General features: G+C 38.7%; 1 protein-coding gene across 1 annotated transcript in view; it reads left to right on the top strand.

The window, feature by feature from the left end:
* nfasca (neurofascin homolog (chicken) a) overlaps positions 1 to 24,008 on the top strand; it is a 76,481-nt gene that overhangs the window by 45,957 nt on the left and 6,516 nt on the right. Inside the window, exons 26-30 of the mRNA XM_062416082.1 lie at positions 1,811 to 2,062; positions 2,679 to 2,801; positions 6,775 to 6,924; positions 10,097 to 10,225; positions 12,423 to 12,492. Of these exons, the coding sequence (XP_062272066.1) occupies positions 1,811 to 2,062; positions 2,679 to 2,801; positions 6,775 to 6,924; positions 10,097 to 10,225; positions 12,423 to 12,492 (724 nt within the window). The remainder of the gene's footprint in view (positions 1 to 1,810; positions 2,063 to 2,678; positions 2,802 to 6,774; positions 6,925 to 10,096; positions 10,226 to 12,422; positions 12,493 to 24,008) is intronic.

A 24,008-nucleotide genomic window follows, 5' to 3' on the forward strand; every position in this document is an offset into this window, starting at 1 on the left:
ACTAATGAGTTTCTCACTCATTGTCATTGAATGCAAAAGTCATGACGGCGCCGCTGTTTCGGGAGCGTGCATGGGATGGGACGGGACGGGAAGCATTTCGGCGAATGATTGTGAAGGGGTTCTGGGAGGACAAATGAATAAACCCCATCAGCAGTTGACTGGCTTGCTCGCTCACTCACTCACCAGCTTGGTCATCTTGCTTCTGAGCTTTTTCAAAAGTCATGTCACTCTGCCATCTTTACTGGGGATCACAGGTAAGGTGGCTTGAAGCGTTTGGCTGAACTGGCCGACTTCACTGGGCTGTATTGGCTCCTGAACATGCTCCACTATCCCTCTCCCCCTCCCTCCCCCCCCCCCGAAAGTGGTTTTAGAGCATGCTTGGAATATAATGATACAAGCATGCTGGTTGGGGTTTGTTGTATGAGAGAAATGTTTGGGGTGGGGGCCTCAGTTGTGGGACCATTCACTGGCTGGACATGACCTCACCGTCAAGGTACAGTAAGGGGGAGCAACAAATAGAATTCAAGGGTAAAGGATTATTCTGTTTCCAACAAAAAGTGTCTAACGAGTAATAAAAAAACAGGACTAAGCTAGGAATTTCAAAAATGTAAATACCAGTGCTAGTGTAATACCTGAGTTTTGCCACAGACACTACATTTTGTTGGTACATGTGAAATATATATTTTTCCCCTCTCAAAACCTTTTGTTTCAATCCAAGAAATAAAGCAAATGTTGTTTAAATGCGCCAGTGTTTAATATAAATAAACACAAGCTGCCATTCAAGAGTTTTGCCTTAACAGAATACCTTCTACAATTTGTGAGATCATAATCATACAGTCAGTAAAAAGAACTAAGAATCTGAGAAAGAATTTACTGGCAGCATTCAGAACTACAGAGATTTTTATACTCTGTGTTACTGACACATTTAAGTTGGTACCCAAAATGCACTGGCACTTCCAGCAAGCCCTCCAAGTAGATTATACCTGCATGACAGAAATACTGGAAGCTGTTAAAAAGCTTAGGTCACAAGTGTAGGCTAAGCATCAAAAAGAAGAGAAACATGTATTTATCAAAAGAGAAATTAGGATTCATGAGGACAGTTACAAGGACTGTCACTACAGCTTTTATTGCTATGGCATTCCAACAATTTACTGTTGCACTTCCATAAAACTGAGGGACTTGTGAGAGACAGATAAAACAGAAAGAATGGACATAGTTGAGTAGCAGAGGTGGTGATATGCTAACTTTTTTCCAAGTCGAGGTAAACCCATATGACATTATAATCATTGAGTGCCCCCCATGATAACTAAATTGAACTTAACATTTAAAAGTAGTGGAGCGACCATTTAAATACTTGATGAACTACAAATGAAGGTACTATTTTGGGGTTTTCCAAACCTTATAAAAATGTACTTTTTGGCACCCCTTCAAAGAAACTTCATGTACTGATCTACAATGTGTTTTTCTCAGACCTGTTGTAATATCAGTATCTGTCCTCTTGGTGGCAGTGACACCTAAGTCTGTGCAGGACAATGATGATGATGAGGTGTGTATGGATCGCAACACAGAAGTGAAAAACCAAATGAACACTGTGATCATTTATTGACTCATGATGACCTCAGTCAGGCGTGTGATGATGAGTGCTGCTTTTAGGGAATTTCTTGTTTGTTTCAGCTCAAGGCTTCATTGACTTTCTCCTGTGTGTGTGTGTGTGTGTCAGTGTGTTTGTGTCAGTGTGTGTGGCTACCTGTTCGATGTTCATACTGCCTTGTCTTTAACCCTCTGCTCTCTCCCACCTCCTCCCTTGTAGTCGAGCTTACCGACGCCTCTGTGGCTTCAGCTCTCACACCTACTCCTCCTCCTATCGCTCCTCCTTCTCCTACTACCATCGCTCCTACAACCATTAGTACCTCAACTACTACCACTCCTACAACAACGACTCCTACCACTACTACAACTACAACTACCACTACCACTACAACCGAGGCGACCACTACCACTACCACACCTGCTGTGGTGGTCACCTTCAAACGTATCGATGAGAATATGCCGGGTACATGCTGTTGTCCCATTGTGGTTTGAACTGTCTTTTTAGTTTATTAGCTGACCATGAATGGCGTTTGAATTCATGGATGTCAAAAGACCATTGCCTTCTCCCACCTGACAAAACAGGAAACTACATCAGGGCTGCATTCCAATAAACTGTACTCAACCTGCTGAACTGAAAGTGGGGAATTACTTCAGAATATTGGGATGTAGCCAGCTAATATCATCCTGGTCAGGAAGTGAGAATCCAAACTTTGATTTATCAAATGAATGTTGGTAAATGTAAAGTTCCTTGCAAGTACCCTTCAACACTTAAGAGTGATGAGGGTTTTCTATTTCAGCTAAAGAGGAATTGTGAGTTACCATTTCAGTTTTTAGGCTCAGTTGACATTGGAGTCCACTCAAAACCAGAAGTTTCCAGTCCATTAACATATTAAATGTACTTCTGGCTTTGAGCAAACCATGATTGGAATCAATCTCAATCAACACGGTCGTTCTTGAAAGAAGACTCCCTTAGAGTTAGAACCATGCATAGGTCTAAATGGAGCCCTTCGTGTGGTTGTTGTAACTGTGCCCTCTCTGCCTCTTGCCCCTGACCTTTGACCCTTTACCCCTGACCCACCCTTGTGTAGTGGCCTCTGGGCTGGAGATCTGGAATCTGACGGTGGAGCCTAACAGTAACTACGCTAACGTCAGCTGGAAACACAACTTCCCGGCCGGCAGCAGCGAGTTTGTGCTAGAGTTCACACTGGACAGTAAGAAACCAGACCAAGCCCAGCTGGTGCTATTGAATTTCAGATAGAAGTGAACTTTCTTATTAGAGAGTACTACCAGGCTGGTGAGATATTAATATTGTGACAAGATTACACTTGGTAGAAGGAATAGGAGCAGACAAACGTTATTTTAGAGAGCAGGCAATTTGTGTCAAAATATATTCAACAAACTTGGGACTCTACTGTACATACAGTACAAGTCAAACATTTGGACATACTTTCTCATTCATGGGAATCCAAACTTTTTACTGGTGCTGTATGTGTCCAGCAGACTCTCCAATCTTGGCTTAAGTTCTAAGATTTAAGACTTCATTTGCTCTAATTGAAAAGCTGCACTAATCAATATTTTTGATATGAACACTGGGTCAAATGACTTCATGTCTCTATGCTCATTGTTTTGGTTTTCTTACCAACAAATGTATTATTTGGCTCAGTTTTACTGCTCATCAATTATTTATTTTATTTTTTCTCAATGAAAGGCTAAATGAAAAACCCACTGTTACTACCTGCCCAGCATTCTGCTGCAATTGATGTGACTGATTGGGTTGATTAATGCAGCTTTAAGAGATGTGTTCAGTATTTTCCAGAGGAACCTTAGCTAATCTAAGATAATGTTTACAGAAATGACCGGATTTGAAATGCACCAGTCATTAATTTACAACACTCAAGCCCACTCTCTAAAATGACACTGTTAGCACTCTGTAAGACTGTCCAGTTCACCACACAAATCCCCATTGGACAGAAATGTAATCCATGTGTTCCCTCCATCTCAAGGTGAAATTCAATCATGTTAGTAGCATCATTTTGATTACAATTACCAATCTGATCAATAGAATGGAAACACCAAAGAATTACTCAGTGGCTTTCCCATTAAATCATTAAAGTCTTATTTTTTTCAATATAGACTTCAATTTCACCTCAATGGCAGATTTTTGTTACCCAAAGTTCCTTTTGGGTTTTTGATTAAATGTGTGCTTGTTGCTGCCTCTCCCATCCTAAAACAACCTCAATGGAGAGAACTTCCAGGCAGCTATATCTAACAAATAGCAGGTAATGAAAAAATAAACAGATACAGACCAGAGCAAGGTTAGGGCTTAATGGAGGAACATTATAAATAAGGAAAAGGGGAAGAAAAGATGTGTAATATTAAAAAAAATCTTCTTTTGAAGTAAAGGTTTTATATCAAATGTGTACCATCACATCTCTTCTATCAAAAATAGAAAATATGTATCTCACACTGTAGATAACCTTCAGCTTTAGCAGCAGCTGGTGCTCCATTGGCCTGTTTTTTTTTTTCATCTTTATTATTTAAGGATGCGATATCACACGTAAGGGTTGAACTCATTAACATTGTTGCAACAGCAGAAAGTACAACATACCACAGTCTCTATGTGTGTCTTTCTCTCATGCACTTTCTCTGTCTCTCTCTGATTGTTGGAAAATGTTAGTCATCATCATGTCTACCTTCATCACTAACTTCCTGTGTGGTGCACCATCACGGTTCTTTCTTTAACACACTGCCTGGCTTTGAATGGACCAGAACTGTTAATTGGCTTTATTTCTCTGAATTGTTGTTTGAATGTATCACTGCTTTTGGCCATCCATGCTTCACATCTTGCTTTTGCTTTTGATTGGATGTTACGCGCTCTTGCAGCCTGCTTTTATGGAACACATCATCCCTCCTTTTTCTAAAATCCAATAGCTGGTTGATATTGGATAGCCTGGCACTTATAGGATCTCTGTTATTGCTTCGACCATTTTTATCAGCCTGTGATCTTTGATCGAGGATGGAAAGAAGGGAGGATGTATTTTTTATGTACTTTGGCAGTGGCTTAAATTCTTAATGATGTCAGAATGTGAACAGAAAGAGAAAGGGGGAGAGGGAGGTAGGAGAGAGGGGATGATGAGACTGATCTAATGGTCTTCACCCCCCCCCCCCCCCCCCCCCCACTCCCTCCCTGCCTCCCATCCCCTGTACTCCAAGGTCAAATCTGAAAGCTTTGACTCTAGGAGGGAGTGGCAGAGAGCCTTCGGCACTCTTTCTGATGATTTTGTAGCATAAGAGAAGGAAACTGGAACCACTTGTTATGAAGAAAGAAAAGGAAGAGAAGGTCGAGTGTGAGTGTGTAGATATATATACAGACACATATTTCTAATTCAGCTGCTGAAATTAAATCCCTTTTTCTTTTGACTTGCTCAAACTTGGCCAGTAGCCAGTACACGTGATAAACAGATAATATATATCCATATAAATCCTGTAATAGTAGAACATAATCAAACAGGACTTTAATTAGACAGAGAACTATGCCTTAAGGCAGGCTTTTATTCATAGTTGTGAACATTGTATCCTATTTTAGAAACTCTTAATTTGCTGTTAATGCAAACTCAAAACTTCCTCCAGGTTTAAACGTTGCCTTGATGAATTCAGTATAAAGCACCATCTAAAGTTACTCCTATGTAGAATGTATGTAAAAACCCATCATCTCCTCTACATATCAGCCCTATCAGCAGCAGCTTCCTGGCAGGTTTTAATTAGAAACATCTGTGGTAAACATTGAGTTTTATTAACAGTTGGTCAAAAGAACAGCAAAATAGATGTGACTGGACTTAAGTAGTAAATGGGAGGTAAAAGAGAGCCTAAGAGCAGCACAGTGGTGAGTATGACGTGACTCTGGTGATGTCCTGAAGCAATTAGCGCTGTGGAAATACATTATGCTGAATTTACTGTGCTAACTATTAGAGTATAGGTAATTCCACCCCCCTTATGGTTTTAACCTTATTTAATTAATTTAATCTTGTTATTATTTAAATACTGACATTTATTTGCGAATGTACCCTCCTGAATTTAGAGGAACTGAACCATCGCCAAACCCCAGATTCATCTTTACCAAGTTATATAAAAGGAACTTGTTAAATTAGGATTACATGAAGAGGAATGAAACCATGTGAACTGCATTTTTGCACATTTAACAAGATGTTGTGAAAATGTGCTGCTAAGGTTAGGTATGCGCACTTTGTTGGTCACATGGAATAAAGCAGATTGTGACCGTAAAACATGAGATAACCATGTGGTATTAAACAGCAGCCCTGGCTTTAAGACTGGCATGTCTTCTCTTCTTTCTGCATTCTAACTTCTGTTTGGCTGAATTAGTATTGATAGCATGGCTTTGTAATGAGCTCTGTTGGATTGCTCCAGCCTTAATGGTAGACAGCATGGTGCATGATGTCACCACCTCGTGCTGCCCCCTTCTTTCACTGCCACCTCACAGAGTCATGCTCATAGCTCGGCCATGTCATGACGGTCACGTCTTTCTGCCGGAAAGATGCAGATTGTTGTCGCTGTATTTTTTCGTTTTGTTTTGACCTCATGGAGATACGCGTGGGCCTATGAATAATTGAGACAAACAATGCTTTGCCACTTAGTTCCTGAAATTACCCAAGAGTTCTGTAATGGTCAATTTCAGTTCTACTCGGTGGAGACAATTCACAAGACTTTGATGTCCACAGTGCAGTGATTTAGCCTGAAGGAACACATGCTACCTGTGCCCCTGTTCTCCTTCACTCCCCATTCTTAGATGAGTTTTCTCAGGAGAATTATGCCCTTGAGAGAAAATGTAGTCTCATAACCATAAAAGAGAAAAATGAACTAGAATGTGTCAGCTGAACCGAGCTTCAAAGAGCTGCACCTCATCCATGAAGTATAATGACAAGAAGTATTAAAGTACATCATGTATTTGCTTCTATACTGTAAGTATAAGAAGTGAATGAATGTTTATGATAGGGATGTGCACTGCATTGTTATAAGTCTCAATTCACTTCAGTAACCCTGCTATCACTCAGAAAGAACAGTCTTCCTGCAAAGCATCGTGACGCCGTGATCCTTTGTTAGTAAGCACTGTGGAACCGAGGCCACACCCCCTGGAGTGTGATTGGCCCCATTTCTTGTGTCTCCAAGGCAACAACTCGGTGAAAATTGTACCGGTGAAACAACAGCCCCCCATTACAGTGGCGGATCTGATCGCAGGCGCCAAGTACCATCTGAGGGTTTACTCCCATGAGCACAACAACATCAGAAGCGACCCTGTCACCTTTAAGACCAAAACAGGTGAGACCACACCTGGCTAGGTGGAACCGGGGTTCCAGCCAGGTGGGTTACTCTGGGTTCAAGTCTGTCAGTAGTAGTCTCAACAGTAACTCAGTCAAAGCTGGGTGAGTTATTATTGTTGCTTGTGTTTTTCTACCATACATGCTCTTCCATAGGTAAACTGAAGTGAGTCAGATTGAGACACTTCACTTCTTTATACAGTATTTGGACGACTTCAACCCGATTGTCTTTGAGCAATTTATGAATGGGAGCAAAAGTTGCATTTTTGTGAGAATGAATGGACACCTGACAAACACCAATGTGTAAGCTACGTAAAACTTTAGATCTGGATTGTTTCTTCATTGGGTTACATTGTTAATTAGTCGGCAAGCTAGTTCAGAAAAGCAAAACATATTTAACTTATTAACAAATATGAGTCACTACTACAGTAGCTCCCAGCCACCTAATGTTATGAGGTAGGTATGATGTGTTAACAAGAAGCAACAAACCCAGCTAAGTATCTGACCAGGTGTGGCAAGTTTGCTAATTACCTATGGAAGTACAACAATGTCAAAATTATTGAGTGAGAACAAATCCAACTGGACCGTGAATCATTGTATAGTCAATGGTACAATGACAGATTTGCAAATGCAAAATAAGTTCAGAAGACAGAATGGTGGGTGTAATTGATGTTTTGAATTTCTGTGTATTGGTGCATATCACGGACGTAATTTTGGGGGGGGACACAGGGGACATGTCCCCTGCACTTTTTCAAAAGGCCGTTTTTGTCCCCTGCAGTTTTTACCGTCCAAAATCAATGTTACGCTATGGTAAACAGAAACACGTCAAGCACTAGGACCAAGCGGGAAAAGGCCACTCAAACTGAAGCCTGTCTCCCTTAGTTTAGACCGCCCACAAGCTCCTCGATTGGCTGGCGTTTCTTGTGTGATTGGCTGTCCCCGCTGTCACTCCATCATCAGGTTGTAAACGGCACCAGGATTTGAACACCGGTCTGCTAGTTGCCAAGGAGTCGCTGTTAATCTGCCACTGTAAATTGGGCGTTTGTTTTGCCTGGGTCACGTTAGAAGGGTTGTAATATCAGAGGTTTCATTTACATTAACGTTTGAATCGGTGTGGTGTATCTGTGTTTGGTAATTAGGCGCAGGCAGCCATGACGTCTATAAAAAAAAAAGTTCTTCGTTACGTTCGAATAAAATTGATAACTTGACTACTTACACTGAATTATGCACATTTTATTCAATGTCAGTGATATTCCTGCCAGTTTGACCAGCCCACCACTGTGGTGGTTCTATGAGGTCTGTTTACCATATATACAAAAAAGTGTGAAATTGGTGATACTGAGTTGGAGTGACTAACAAGATGAAACACAGAATTGGGTGACAATGTTTTGCTACATGCTTTACAACCAGTAAAACTAAAAAAGGGAACTGTAAACTTCCAAGTAGCAATAGAAAACTAGAAGAACTACTAGAAAACAGAGTTTTATTAAAAAAATACTTGTGTCCCCCCCACTTCTGAAATGAAAATTTCGTCCTTGGTGCATATAGTAACATAAGTGAATATGACCTGGAAGTGATGCCTTGTGAGGTTGTGATTCTAAGTTACTAAGTGTTCTCTATGAGATTATGGGTTCAAGAGACTTAAACTGTGAAAATGACAGCGGGTTACTATTACTGATGCATCATTGTGTGTAGTATGCATTTTAAGAGTGTTGGGTCATTTAATGTGTATCAGAGTGACATTTTATAAGCTCATCACATGTTTTGTATGTTAGGTCTTAATTTGTAAAGAACTGGTAACTGTAGCTGACAAATGAATGAACTTAACCCTCACATATACAGACTCCTCACAGTATCCCCTCATAATTAGTATCTACCAAATTTCTGCAAATCAAATCATTCATGAATACGTCATGGGTCACAGATAATATAGAGAGATTAATCCTTAATGAAGCTTTCAGAGAGCTGAGAGAGTTTATTAATCATGATACACTTCTTATTCATAGAGAAAAACATGAACTACATCAAATGTGAAGAATGCAACATTAGTTTTTTGAATTTTTAAATAATATGGGTCAAAAACTCAGCTGCGCTCAGATGTTTTAAGGAGAAGTCATCACATTTCAGGCTAAAAGTAAGAAGTATTTAGAGTGTATTTACTGCTTTCAAATATAAAAAAATGGGTCAAATTTGACCCTGAACAGTATGTAAGGGTTAAGTAAATATACATATAGATTTGCTAAGTTACATTTCAGTGGACAATGAGCGACTATCAGCAGCACACGTAACATGTTTTCTGTTAAGAATCTCACAAAAATGGTTAGATTGATTCATACACACACATTCAAGACTTTGTACTCTCAATTCAATCAGTGTGTTCCTTAAAACTAATAATTTAGACTTATACATTCATGAAAGCAAAATAAATGTTGTGCCTGCTGTTTGCAAAATGCGAGTAGGCATTAATAGACATCCAAAAGTTACGGGTCTCCACAATGGTGAGTGCTACATGTACAGGTAACTGGCTGTCAGTTGAACGCCTCGATCTTATTCCTCTCACTCATCAACAACACGTTTCTTCTTGGAAAGTGGTACATCGTCTATCCAAAGATGAAATGACTTTGTCTGCTATGTCTGGTATATAAGACCTCTTAGAAATTGACCTACAGTTTTGATATGAATGTGTACATTTTTAAATGGAAATTTAGAAATGCTGCAGTAAATAACACTGTAATTCTTTTTGTTGAAAATTTAGAGCTCAATTTCAGTTAGAATTTCCAGCAGCTGTCAAAACAACTTGTGTTCGTTCAGGTTGTAATGAAACCTCTCTGGCTGTATTTGAAAGTGAAACAATTCTTTTTTGCACCTCAAACCTCTGTCTCCCACACGTCACTTATTCAAAATGCACACACTGTATAATGGAAGAGAAGACTAACACCTTATTGTTATGGATGTGATTCTTTTGTACAGCTTCATCCTGGATATGAGCTCGGGGGCAAATAATGAGATGTTGGTTCTGGGATGTTGACTTGTGCTGAGCGCTGTGGGATGTGAACAGATTGCCTGGTGTGTTAGCTCTGACTCATTGTGGGTCGAAAAAAAACACTCACTGTCTCTCCACTCTTCTCTCCTGTCCCACCTTGTGTGTGTGTGTGTTCTGTGTATGTCTCCAGCCTACATAGACCAGGTAGACATAGCCACTCAAGGCTGGTTCATCGGGCTGATGTGTGCCATCGCTCTCATCATACTGATCCTTCTTATCGTCTGCTTCATCAAGAGGAGTCGCGGCGGCAAATATCCAGGTAAGGCCTGACAAAGGTTATCTTAATGATACCCATGAGAGGACCAGTGTTAGTCCAGCAGAGCCCTCTGGCAAAAGCTGACAGGTGTTTGCTTGGATTGGGACATCATTTTGTTATTTACACTGAATGTTCCTCAACACATTGACACAAAATTCTCCTGGATAATTTAAAGTTCCCCTCAACTCAAAAAATATGTTTTACTTGTTGTTCCTACAGTTGAATGTTTGAACTTCACTGTGTAGAATGATGTATGTGCAGAGTCCGCTTTCACGTTCATCTGCTGAAAGTTAAACGTTACTCTGTGTTTGGAAGCCGTTCCTGGTTCAGTATGCAACTTACACAAATGTGATGTGGAAACTAGAAGCACACATACACTGAGAATGGATTTTACAATGAAGAAGGAGACATCTTTTGCCAAGCTGTTTATTTACAGGTTCCTAAATAAATACATTTGATAAAGAAGAAGAAGATGTAATTTTAAGGATTTTAACAAGATAATTGATTTTTTTTTTGTGGAAAACTATATCAGACAGAAATTATTATTAAAAGTAGAGTATTTTATAAACATGTTAAAGCATGCCTGGAGGGAATCAATATTTAAGCAATATTTCAGAATATGAAAGGGTTACAGGATACTGACTACAGGATACAAATACTGGAACTCTATCTTGTTTCTCAGAAATTGTTTTTTTCTTTCTTTTTCTTTATGGTAGCTTCTAAATATTGCAGTACCCATGAGCCTCAGTGGCCATTGCTACGGAAAACACTTGCCCAAAGCCATGAAATTAGAGCATTGTCAGAGTGCTTGATCATTGTGACAGGAACTTAACACTTTATTGGATTTATCCTAAAAGTTTTACAAAGTTCAAACTCTTTCTGACTCTACACATTGATGATGAATTTGATGATCTCTGATTGGATGTTTCTTATTGAACTCAATAGTTTGCTCTCTAGTGAGTGTGAGATGTAAGAGTTGAACCATCATCACTGACAGGTGCAGTGTCACACAACTGTAATTTACTCATCTATCAAGGGTGACTGGTTCCATTGTGGATTTTTTAACAAAAGGTATTCTATGAACACTAAAGTTTTTTGGTATAAAATAAAAATGTAAATACAGAGTAAATCTGGAACAACTCAGGATTCTTAGCTGACCTAAACACATACCTTACTGGTAAACGTATTATTAGTAGTAGTAGATGTTAGTTTGACTGACTACATGTCACTGCCACATTTAAAAAATAACTGTTGGGTCAAATTACCAGGTCAACATGCAAGTACAAATACAAATCAGAGTCTAAATAGTATATTTATGATTTTTGTAGAATATTTGTACAAATAAGTCATTTTATGTATTAAACCGACCTAAATAATTACTATTATTATCTTTGATATGCTATTTTCCACAACTGAACTACATTTTCACTGTTGATAAAAAATAAAGGGTCTTCATACATCATTGTTTCTCTTCTAAACAAAACAGAAATCCGATTACTGTTAATGTTTTGCAGTTTCTATAATGTCTAGGTGGTGGTTGCGTGACTGCTTTGGCAAAACGTCTCGGTAGGTGCTGAGCTGTGAGGCTGTGAAACTTTATTTTTTAACTAACCAGTGATGAACAAAGTCAAATAACAACACAGTGCCAACCTGAAAAAGACTAATGAGTGGAGTTCCCTACCTCAATGGGACTAAAACATGTTGTATACTGACAGAAACACTAAAGCTCCTCACAACCCAACCTAATGTTAAACAGCTGGCACTTGTTACAAGGCTAATGCAGGTTAAAATATGCACTGGGTCCCAACCATATACTACATATAGATGCAGCTTGGAAAACAAGTTGCATGTATATGTATCTCTATAACATCAGTTTGTGAAGTTTAGACATTTGAAATTGACAGCAGTGTTCCAAAGCTGCAGTATCAGCTAACAAAGCATAGCCTACATATTGTGTGCTTCATAGTGTTGTTGGGACACAGTGTTAGTTAAAAGTTTAATAAACAAACACAAATATATGAAATTACATCATCAGATGAGGACTAACGTGCTTTTTATGTTCAAATAACTGCAGGTTTTTTTTTTCCAGATGTGGATGGTTTTGTGTATCAAATATAACAAAAAATACTCTCTTAACCATACATACTTTCATATTCATATTTGTATGACATTTTTATTATTTGTATCTTTTTCTTCTCAGTCCGTGATAAAAAAGATCTCCCATTGGACCCAGTGGATCAGAAAGACCAGGATGGGTCCATTGATTACCAGTAAGTATCACCAAACATCCTGCTTCAGAGCTCACATGTCTGAATTATACCTGCAGCATCTCCATCAGTAGCTTGCTGCTGTATCTTTGGACTGTTGTCTTTAAAATATATTCCACATTCCACATGCCACATCTCTTATTGTATGAGGATATTTGATATTAGCTACTGTAGAAGTAAAGCATGAGCAGGTTATTGCTTGTGATGAGACCCTACCCCCCTAGAGGTGTTAGGGCTTAGGGATGCCAGTTTTGATTAGTCCTACAGATGTGCTTGCAATTGGTATGAATCATAGTGAATAGGGCTGTTTCCAACACCAAGGTGGTGTTCAAACTGAAATTAGCCCTGTGTTAAAACAGTGCAGATGGCTGCAGATTCTGTTGTTTGCAGAATCATGGTACTATTGAGATAATGAAATACAATCCAGAAAGTTTAGTTGGAGCTACAGATTGATGCTTAGAAGCCAAAACACAGCAAAGCAGCGTGTAATACTCACAGACAGGATTTACAGCTCTGGAAAATCATCACAGTTGCAACTGCTTTAGCTCTCATTGCTATGATCGCAAGGGAAACAGTTAAATACAGATTCTATGTCACAAAGTAATCCACAAAGAACGTGTGCTTGCATATCTGTGATTGGCCAACGCTGTGTCTTGCCAAATTTTTGCCGAGCCATCTGCAATGGAATCCCTGCTGCGTAAATACAGTACATTCCCTCATCCACACGAATGAGAAGGCTGCACTCTTTCACACAGGGCTGATGTCTTTCTGAACATTCTCTATTTCAGACACATCTGAACACACACACCTTTGTCTCTACAAGCTGTCATTTCTACCCCCACAGTCACTTTAGTGTCACAGGTGCTGTCATTGACATCTTTCATTTAATGCTGTAAAGCAAGCATGTCCAAACTACTCCATAAAAGGCTGTGTGCCCGCAGATTTTTTTTGTTCCAATCAATCAAGAGCACACTATTTGACCAATCAACTGTCCGAAAACTGAGATCAGCTGAGTCAAGCTTGGTGTGCTCCTGCTTGGTTGTACTGAAAACCTGCAGCCACATGAACCCTTTATGGAATAGTTTGGACATCCCCCTGCTGAGGACATACTGTTAGTCTCTGTTAGCAAGAAGCATTCATGACCTCCATTCAACTCACCATTTTATGCCACACATGCCAATGATAGCGCCCACCCTTATTGTGTGATTAAAGCTGAGAGTTGAAGGCAACAGAAGAGAAATATAACGTTTTAAGATTTGGGATGTATCTTTCAAAAACTACAAAATCTGTATCTGTCTATCCAACATCCAACTATCATCTAACACTATTTAGAGAAAGAAGAAGAGATTGTTTTAACCATTCTCTCACTGTTTTGACATTTCTGAGGACGCTATCGGATAATGTTGGTGTGGATGTAAATAGTGTTCTTAAATTTGTCATCATTAGTGTAGACATTAACAGAGATTAAAGCTTTCTATCTCAAGCAGCTGAGGCTCAATGCTATCCTGCAGTGCAATCCTAATACCAAAAATGAACATGTAGGCCATACTGTATGTATTTAATGTGGGGTGTATACAGTATACTGGAGTGTGTGACTGTGCTGTGTTGGTAAGCGATGTGTTTTTTGCTCCTTCCAGGTCCCACTGATCTCTGTGGCCTTGTTCTTCTTTAAGGAGAACCACTCTGTCTTTCTTTCTGTCTGTCCACCTTGACACTCAGTTTAACACACTTACTAAAACAAAGATGTACATGTTCTCACCCAGCTGTGTGAGAGTGCCACTAAAACTTTTTTACCTTTAGTTATTGTAGTCACTGTAGTATCTGAAGAGAAGCCTCTGAAACCTATCTTTTGATCCAACTGATGAAAAGATGGGAATAAATATGACTATCTAGGTTATATATAATGTAAAAATATATGTAAATAACAAGGGAACTTATATACATATGTTATCATCATGTACCTCTAATTTGGTGTAAAATGCTTTTGCTAAAAAAAAGTATGAAAGTAAATCAATCAATTTGATTGATACAATGAAAAAAAAGCTCTTTATATCTTCAGCATGTAGGGTATTTTCAAAAGAGCTTGTGATCTTATGATCACCTGAGTGTTGCTGTGCTGTTAACACTTTGTCATCCATCCATTTCCAGTGTGTGAGATCCTGTTCTGTTTGTTAATCAATAATGAGTCTAACATTAATTCCCAACCCCTCTCTTACAGCCAAGGTCACTGCTTTACCCTGATTCTGACCCATACTACATCACTGGTGCTAATAATCCCTCAAGTCAACTCAGTTCTGTGTGTGTGTGTGTGTGTGTTTGTGTTTTTTTTAAGGGTGTGTGTGTGTTTGTGTGCATGCAAGGATTTACATGCATGTATCATCCGGAGCTCCTCTGTCCTCCTCCTTCCTCTGTCTTTCTCTCCGCTTCTTGTCTCTTGCCGTCTCCCCTGTTTCCTCACATGTCGTCCCTCTTTTTTTCTTCACGCTGAAATGGGTCATCTGTCCCTGACAGGAACGAAAACGAGAACAGGTACTTTGGTTTTGGCACGGCATCTCTGTTGGCCTGCGCATGTCGGGGAGGGGACCAGATGTTTCCCCTGAACTGGGGAGAACGGGGGGGGGGGGGGGGTTGAATAAGGTGTAGAACAATCCGCCTGATTGATGCTTTGTTGACTCTTTGGTCAGTCTGCAAAGAGTGTACAGTTTTCATTCATGCAGTCCAGCTGGCCTGCAGTAGTTTTTAAAAGCACCGTTTCAATGATGTGACAGAGGTGACATCATAGAAAGCTTTGAACCATAGCTTTTAGATATGATTAACAAAGAGATGGACAGGAGGTAGCTGAGTGCCAGGCTTTGCTTCCTTAAGGATGTCAAACAGTCAATCCAATAATCAATAGCAGCCAAAACATCTCCCAGTCAAAAAAAACCCTAATCTTCACTCTGGCTCCAGAGCATTCTGCCTCTATAAAGGTCACATGCCATTCAAGTGACGAACACAGAGATACAGTAACCGACAGAGCCATTCACACTATGTATGTTCATTGTAACTGGTCCTCCAACACATTTTAAAACATTAAACATTCATCCAAGTTCATGGCTACAGTCCCAGAACTAAACCCATAGAGAGTAAACCCAGAGAAGAAGAACTTGGCTCAGAAAATATTAAACATGTAAGACTTGTTTTCTGAAGTGAATAAATACAGTAAACACACAAGAACACATAAAATAGGCATACCACGACTAGGGCTGGGTATCATTTAAAAAATTACAATACCAGTACCGATCCAAGTACAGATCCAAGTACCCTTAAAGTGATACTGATACAAACTGAGTGCTTCACTCGATACTTATTCCACATTTAGTACACTGTCTTTTATCCGTTGTAACAGGTGTGTATGTAGCCACACTTTAGAGCGTTTGGGTGGCATCTTATCGTTACCCAGTCCTAATTATGAAACTTTTAACTCCTGAACGCTCAAAAATAATGCAAATTTCAGCCCTCTATAGAAAGTACTCAATGTCTCTATCTACAAGATCTGGACTGTGGCATGATACATTTCAGATACACTGACACTTTGATACACTGAGGACAGAATGCAAAACCAATATATGAAATCACCTCAAAATGCAAAGTGTTTATGAGTGTAAGGAAACATGTTGCCTACATGTAATTAAGTGAGGACAAGGACTTATCCTGATTGGTGCTCACAGTCTAAACCAGTATGAATGCCAGAGAGGGTTAAATGAGTAATTCACCAATGTTGGATATGTGCGTCTATGTTTTATGTTCAAGAGTGAGATGAGAAGGTTGATATTAGTCCTTTGCCTGTGTATTAAGTATAGAGCGGAGGTATTCAGCTTAGCTTAGCTTAGCTTAGCTTAGCGTGAAGATTGGAGGTAGAAAGAAACAACCAGCCCAATGCACATAATACATATACCAGCATCTCTGTCTCCTATTTCACCAAATAGAAATGTGAAAACTCCAGTTTAGGGATAGTAACATGTTAGAGATATGTCTTGACAAAAACTGTTTAGCCACCCAGTACTTCACTGTCAGTAGCTTTAGCATGGTTAGCAGCATAAAGTCCTATATTGTGCTAACATAGGAATTTGACATTTCTGATTATGCCAAACAAACAAGACACAGTAGGTTAATCGGTTCATCAGCTTTAGGGTTGTTTGGAGGGCATTTTCTGTAAATAGCCTAAGCGTATTTCTCAAAATGTTAAACTATTCATTAAAAAGTCTGGTTGCCTTGTGATCAGTCAGTGTAAACGTAAATGTACCAAATTCAACAAAGTATGTTTTTGTGTTCAGGTTTGAACAGAAGAAAACGAACAGTCTCTCTTTCAGTTGAAACAGGACACTTCTTCTTCTTATTTTCATAGTGATCATTTTGTGATGTTAGTACAAACCTTCAGACAGGCTTTCAACATTTTAGGCTCAAAGCTGAGACTGTCCCTTAGACAAGATACTAACCACAGAATATCCTCTGTCACACTGGTGATAAATGTTCTGTTTTTATAGTAATTCACTGGAGGCCAAGGTGGAGAGAAAATATATTCCTCTGCTGAATTATCTGCCAGAACACAGCAGAGCAGCAGCTGAGGATTCACATAGAATCACATGGAGAGAGCATTCAATGGAATTAGCATTCAAACCTCAGTTAAAACACACAGGCCATGCCCCCCTGCCACACAGTGAAAAAAGTTTCATTTATTCTTTTATTGTGTGGCTTAAAGTTGCTTTTTACGGAGCTCAACATTGGAACAGTAATTACACTACTTCATTGAGCTTAATGTCAGTGTCTGTAAATAAAAGACCAAAGATGCATCCATCCCTATCACCACGGATCAGCTGTTCCAGCAGTACAAGAAGACGTAGTGAACCAAGAAAGCAGCCTGAGTGAAGAGTGTAGGAGGTCTTGCACCTTTTTGTTCCAGCTAAGCAACAACTGACATGTTTTTCACCCTTTTTAGAGGTTAATTGCTTTGTTTTTCTTCCACCGGCTGACATTTAAAAAGCATCCGCCACCAGGTGCACAGGGCGAGAGATGGCGAGGGAAATCAATTTGGGTTGTAGTGAGGGCAGGGAGGGCAGGGCAATCTATGTTTGGCACAATTTGACACCCTTAAGGAAATGATTTAGACAACAAACAACTGGAGAACATTTGGAGGACAAAACACAGAATAAACACTTCCAAGAAGTTGAAAATTCTTCATAGTAAAAACCTGTCATTTTAGTATTTACCCTGTGAACAGCTTCTCCTGTTTTATCCATCTTGTTTTATATTCTGTCTTATTCCAAAGGATCTACTGCACAGTAGAAGAACTCAGCATCATTATCACTACATAATGAAGTTATTTTCCTTGTTTCCTTGTTCCGCATGGAAATAACGTAACAATACTTAAGTCAAGTTTAGGTGTAGTCAAATGTTAAAAGAATAGTTCAACACTTGGAACTCGTGAAATAAGCTTATACATTTTCTTTCTGAGACTGAGATGAGAAGAATTGAATCAATTTCATATCTGGAGCTGGATGATCTGGATGTGATTAGACAAGCTTAGCATTAAGACTGGAAACTGGGGGGGAAAAAAGCTATTTTTACATTTATTTTTATGTACACATTAAACAAACAAGGTATAACTTGTGAAGTATTATGGTTTCGAAGCCACAGTGGGATAAACAGTCAACTTTATAGTTGTCGATAGGTATTTTTTGGACAGAGTCAGGCTAGCTGTTTCCTCCATCTTCAAGTCTTAATGCTAAGGTAGGATAAGTACCTCCTAACTACAGCTCTGTACTTGATGCACTGGACTCTTGGAAAGAAAGTGAATAAGCATATTTCTCAAAATATCAAACACTTCTTTTATAGGATACTTCTGATTTATAACAGCTTGGGTCTTGTTCTTGTAGACATGGCCATCATTGCTGCCCACAATAATAACATACATTTTCAGACTGAATAAGACATTTTTTTAATACTTTACCAAGCGTGCCGCTCAGTTACATCCATGAAAAATAGCCACAGAAGAATTTTGTCAAGCTTTGATCAGTCTGACACAGCTGTGGGTTACATGTTGTACGTATTGTTCCATTGTAAGGCAGATGGCACTACCGTTACAACCTCTTGTCTTTCTACTAATGTTCTTTGAGAAATTACAATGTAGTACAAAGTCAAGAGGTTGTGATATGTAGCACAACAAGCTAGTAAAGATCTGTAAATAGAACCACATTCTCACACATGCTCAGTGGCGTCTGCTTTACACAGAACCACTCTCCAGAGACTGAAAACGTGGTACCATTATTCGTCTTTGGAGACATTTCTCAACAAACTACCATGACCATAATCTTCACAATGAAGGGACGTGACAGCTAGTGTCACTGATTTTTCTAATAGTGTTTGGACAACACTTAAGGTGTACCGAACAAAGGAATAAGATATATTAGGCCTTGGAAACTCGCACGATACTTGTTGGTAGATGAGTTCATTGTTGGCTTGACTCTGCACATGAGATTTGTTGACAATATAAAAGATATAGAAAATCACCAAACGTATTTGCTACTGATGAGCTTGTAACATGAAGCTGTGTGGAAAGTAAAAATGAAATGGTTAAAAGGCTGATTATCAGGATAGTTTTGTGCCCGATCAGACTTGATTATAACTCTGTCGCCATGTTCTCAGATCATAGTAATTATTTTGGTGGGTACAAAGTTATTATAATTAATAGAAATGATGGTTAACCTATGAAAACAAGACCCAAGTTGTAGCAAACCATAATGCTCTTGTAAATCCTACAGTAGATGGCTACTATGCATGCAATGCAGCCCTTTTTACATAGAAATAACTTTTTTATACAAAGCCAAACTGTGGCATCCTTTGGTTAACTTACTTCACTCTACCTCTGACTTTATTGCTTTCATGCCTTCATTTTGGATTACGATGCATTCAACCTTCTTACATGTACCTTTAGCAAAGCTATGTAAATGTTAATGTTGTTCTTCATCTCCCTACACCCACACTGTTATACCTCCTTTTCAGCTAATTTATTTTATGTCTGGTTATTCATCTGTCTCATGACTGTCTTTCTGTTCTACCTACCCCATCTTTTGTCTCTGTCTTTTGTCTCTGTTCTGATTTATTTTCCTCATTGGTCCAAAGGTCTCTTGAAAGGTATGAATAGAAATCTCCTGCATCACCATCTGAGTCCTACTTATCCTATTCTTACAAAAAATCTCATTTCCTATCACTCCTTTGCAATGGATTTTTATCGATTAATGTCCGTTAGAGCCAGTTTAACTTGCTAATATGCTAATGAATTCTATCCATCAAAATAAAGCATTTCAAATAATGATTAATCCAATTTTAGATAATAACAAACTCATCGAAATGTAAATCTGTCAAGTAAAAAAACCCAATTGAGTTGACATGACTTTCTGACTTTATAGTCATGTTAATCTGTGTATGTGGGAGTCTTTTTTTGACATTCTTGAATGCGGCAGATGGATGAGGTTGGGTATTGTTATGCAAGGAAGGTTATCTGAAACTCCCACCCACCTTCTAAGTTACTTACCCCACCTTTGCTCCTCTACTAAAAAAAATCACCTAATCAGATAATTGAATCATTCCCAACTCTGCTCTCTTTCATTCTGACGACATTTTGAAGTCACTGAAATAAAAGGCTCTTTCTTAAAACCCTCCGGCTCACTGAAGTTGTCGGTGCAGTGCAGTCAACAAATGAAAGAAAGCTTGGCAGGCGCTTTGAAAAAAGGTTCTGCCTCTTGGCCAGATTTATTTAATTAGCTATAAGAGATCTAATCTTGAAGCGTTTCAGTGGCACCGGTGCATAGAGAAATGTCCTTCTGATTTACTCTTGGCACACTCAAAGGATATTGAACCACATAGTCAGTGTCTATCTGCCAGCTGCTGTGCTGCTCACCTTACTGCACACTGTGTCTGATGAATCAATGAGTTATGAGGACACCGGAATCAACAACTTAAAAGCTTTCTGGGCACTTTTAAGAGTTACACTTTTTATGTTTTATTATGTTTTTGAGGGGTCATCCGTCCCATTCTCACAACGCTGCATCTTAGGAACACAATTAGGGAAATTCTTCAGATTTGGCACAAACGTCCATTTAAACTCAAGGATGAACTGATCAGAATTTGGTGGTTCATGGTCAAGGTCTCTGTGACTTCACGTACTTATCAATCTCCTGAATGCAGTAACTCAGAATTTCATTACATTTGGCACAAATTAGGACTCAGAATTTGTATGTCAATGGTCAAGGTTACTTTGACTTCAAAAAACACGATTTTGGCCACAACTCAACAATTCATATGCTAATTATGACAACGTTTCACACAGATATCTAATAGGATAAAATGATGAAGTGATGACAACTTCACTGTGACATAATTTTTCTGCAAAAACACTTTTCTGGCCATTATTCAACATCATAACTGTAGTTCACATTTGGTCAGATACTGAATTGATGACACTAATCTTGGTGTCTACCTTGAAACTGGAGATTGTATAGACCTTCTGTGCTGCCTGGTTTAAGATGTGGGTGAAGCATCCACATTTTATAATTTATAGCATAATTGCAGAGACATCCATATCTAAAGCACTGTCTACTGTCATGGCTTCAACTTTGTGTTCTACCAGAATCAGCTTTATTTGCCTAACATGTGAACACATACAAGGAAACTGCACTTATATTACATGAATATTATGAGCCTGGACAGACATGGATGTAAACTGCTACTTGACTGGTTGGCAGAGGTGTACAAATGCAAGGTGGTATTTCTAGTCTTTCTTAACTACAACTATTTGCACAACAGTCAATAAGGATTTTGATAATGATGCTTTTCTTAATAAATATAATATAATTTAATAATAAACTTTGAAATTGAGGGTATTTCTACAGGTTGCCCAACCTCCAAAATAACCCATAGGACAATTGTAGTTATCAGGGTCACAAAGACTTATTATTTGAGTATTTTTGATGGGTAACCTCTATGGTTAAGGTTTGTCTTAGTTTAGGCAACAAAAGCTACTTGGTTACGTGATGAAAAGAAACCATGGTTGACTTTGGTACTATAGAAAACAGGATGCAAACAACAGTCTCCAGTGTCAAAGTAGAACACTTGCACAAAACCATCCGCCCCAACCTCCTACTTCAGAAGGCAACTCAATCCGCTGATACGGTTATGCTACGGTCCAAAGCTCTAGAACAAGCAATTGAACTGACCTTGAGTTGACAATGTTTTATCATCTCTTCCCTAAGAGGCTTTGCAGTGCTATAATGACATCATACAGCCATCATCATACACCTTTAACATACAGCAAAAACATGAAGTTTCAAAGAGCAAATAAGAACATTCTTGCTCAGCTAAGTGAGTCAAGTTATTCCCTTCTGGAGACAGAAACCCAAAACCCCCTGAGGGCTTTAGTACAAGACAGAAAGGAGACTTTACATTCATTATTAACTGCAAAGAAACCAAATATTAAATATGATGACTTGTCTGATTATCGTCTCTCCCCCTAAAAAAAAGGGGACAAAGTTTAAAAAAGGCTATGATGGATGTCAGCAGCCAAAATTCCTCACTTTAAATGATAATCATTATTCAAATTCAAATCCAGCATGCTGGAGTAAAGAGCTAACACTAAGAAAATGATCACTGCTTAGACATAAACGTAATTCTCTGTCAGGTGGCCTATTAATCGATTAAAAGATGTCAACCTTTCTCTCGCATTTATCCAGTTACACTCTTCATCTTGTGTGGAACATCTTTTCATCTCCTCACCTTGTTATGTATCAGCTTGTGTTCTGAAAGGGTTCATTGTTTCTCTGTCTCTTCTCTCTCCGTCCCTTTGCTCAACCTTGTGAAATGATAAAAAAAAAATATGACATAAATTATGGGTTCTTTGCTACATTTGAACTATGTTAGACTTTGATGGTGCTGTATCTACCGTGGTCCATTTGTACTCTTCGTGAACATGTATGACTTCTAAAAATTGTATTGAGTAATGTGTCTGGTTCCTGAAGTGTTTCAGCATGGAGCATGACGATTCTGAGAGGCTACAGAGTAGATTCTGTCCTCTCCAGGTTAAATCTGAATACATGATGTTAGATAACCTTGAAATGCGATGCACAGACACGAGCAGTGAAGACAAGTCCCGATGACGATAAATCTCGGTTTTGCATCCTTCTTGACGTTTAAAATGCATTTCCTGCTGTTATGCAACCGGCTTGATTTCAGACGAGAAAGCTAATGCTAGTCTGTAGTTCTTTTTCCCCGTGCATGAAGTCCCCACCCCCCCCACCCCCCCAAAGAAAAAAGAAAGAAAGAAAAAAATAACTTAGGAGACATGCAGCCATGCTCTGAACTGGGATCAAGCAGGTGGTATAATTTCTACTTATGCTTTGATCTCCTGTCAGAATATGACCACCAGAAAGCATGTGGATGCAAATGTCTTATTTGATTATATATAGACAGTATTTATCTCTTTTTAACAACCTTGTCTCCTACATAATGCATTAACTGTCTTGCAAACTTTACAAACATGTTTTTGAGGAAATGTAATTGCTGCCTTGATTGTATTTAAAGGTTCTTATTCTGTAGAAACAGAGTAGGGGTTTCTGCCATAACTTCACCTTCTTCCAGGAGGTTCAAATTCTGCACAGAAGTCATAGAGAGTTAGGAAGACATAAATACAATGTATACCAGAGAGTCCTGTGTCCCACATGTTGTTAGCTTTAGGCTACAACACTCAGGGAAAGATGGTGGTTTTGATTACACATACTGTTCATATTCTACACCCTCACAGTATGTCAGTTTTGACCCGGTCTAAGAATCCCTTCATAAGAAGTGTTTATACCAAATGTTGAACCACAGATGTGTTTAGAAAGCATCAATAGTTGATCTGACTGATCAATAAATGTGATTAAACCTTGATTCATGTTTCAGAGAGCAGAGAGAGTGTATTTTTTAGCTTTTACACCACTAAACATCTCCTATCACACAATATCATGTCCTATTTTACCTAAGACATGAAAATATAACATAGTAATAATGATGTTAATGTATTTAATGTAAAGTGAAAATGACAAGAACTTTATGGAAGTGTGGGGTTTATTGTAGAACCATTAGAGCCATCAGTCTTCACTGCTACATCATAAAAAGAAATCCTTATTAAAACTATGAACTATTCATTTCACTAAAACACATGTCAATAGATACAGAGATAATTTGACTCAGAACAGCCTCAATGGACAAACATTTATAGCACCTATACAAAAGTATAACATTTTAAAATATTTTCATTTTTTTGCATTTTGGGCCACTTTAGGAAAAGCCATTAAATTTCAGGGCAAAAGACATTTGGGGTGTTTTTACAGACCCGAACAGTATGTAAGGGTTAATCATATATAAGTACATTCGATTTAATCGTTTAAAAATATATTCCGGGCAGCATTACATTTCATACAAATCATATCTACTAGTAGAAATCA

The sequence above is a fragment of the Scomber scombrus genome, chromosome 3 (assembly GCF_963691925.1).
Source record: "Scomber scombrus chromosome 3, fScoSco1.1, whole genome shotgun sequence".
Classification (NCBI taxonomy): domain Eukaryota; kingdom Metazoa; phylum Chordata; class Actinopteri; order Scombriformes; family Scombridae; genus Scomber; species Scomber scombrus.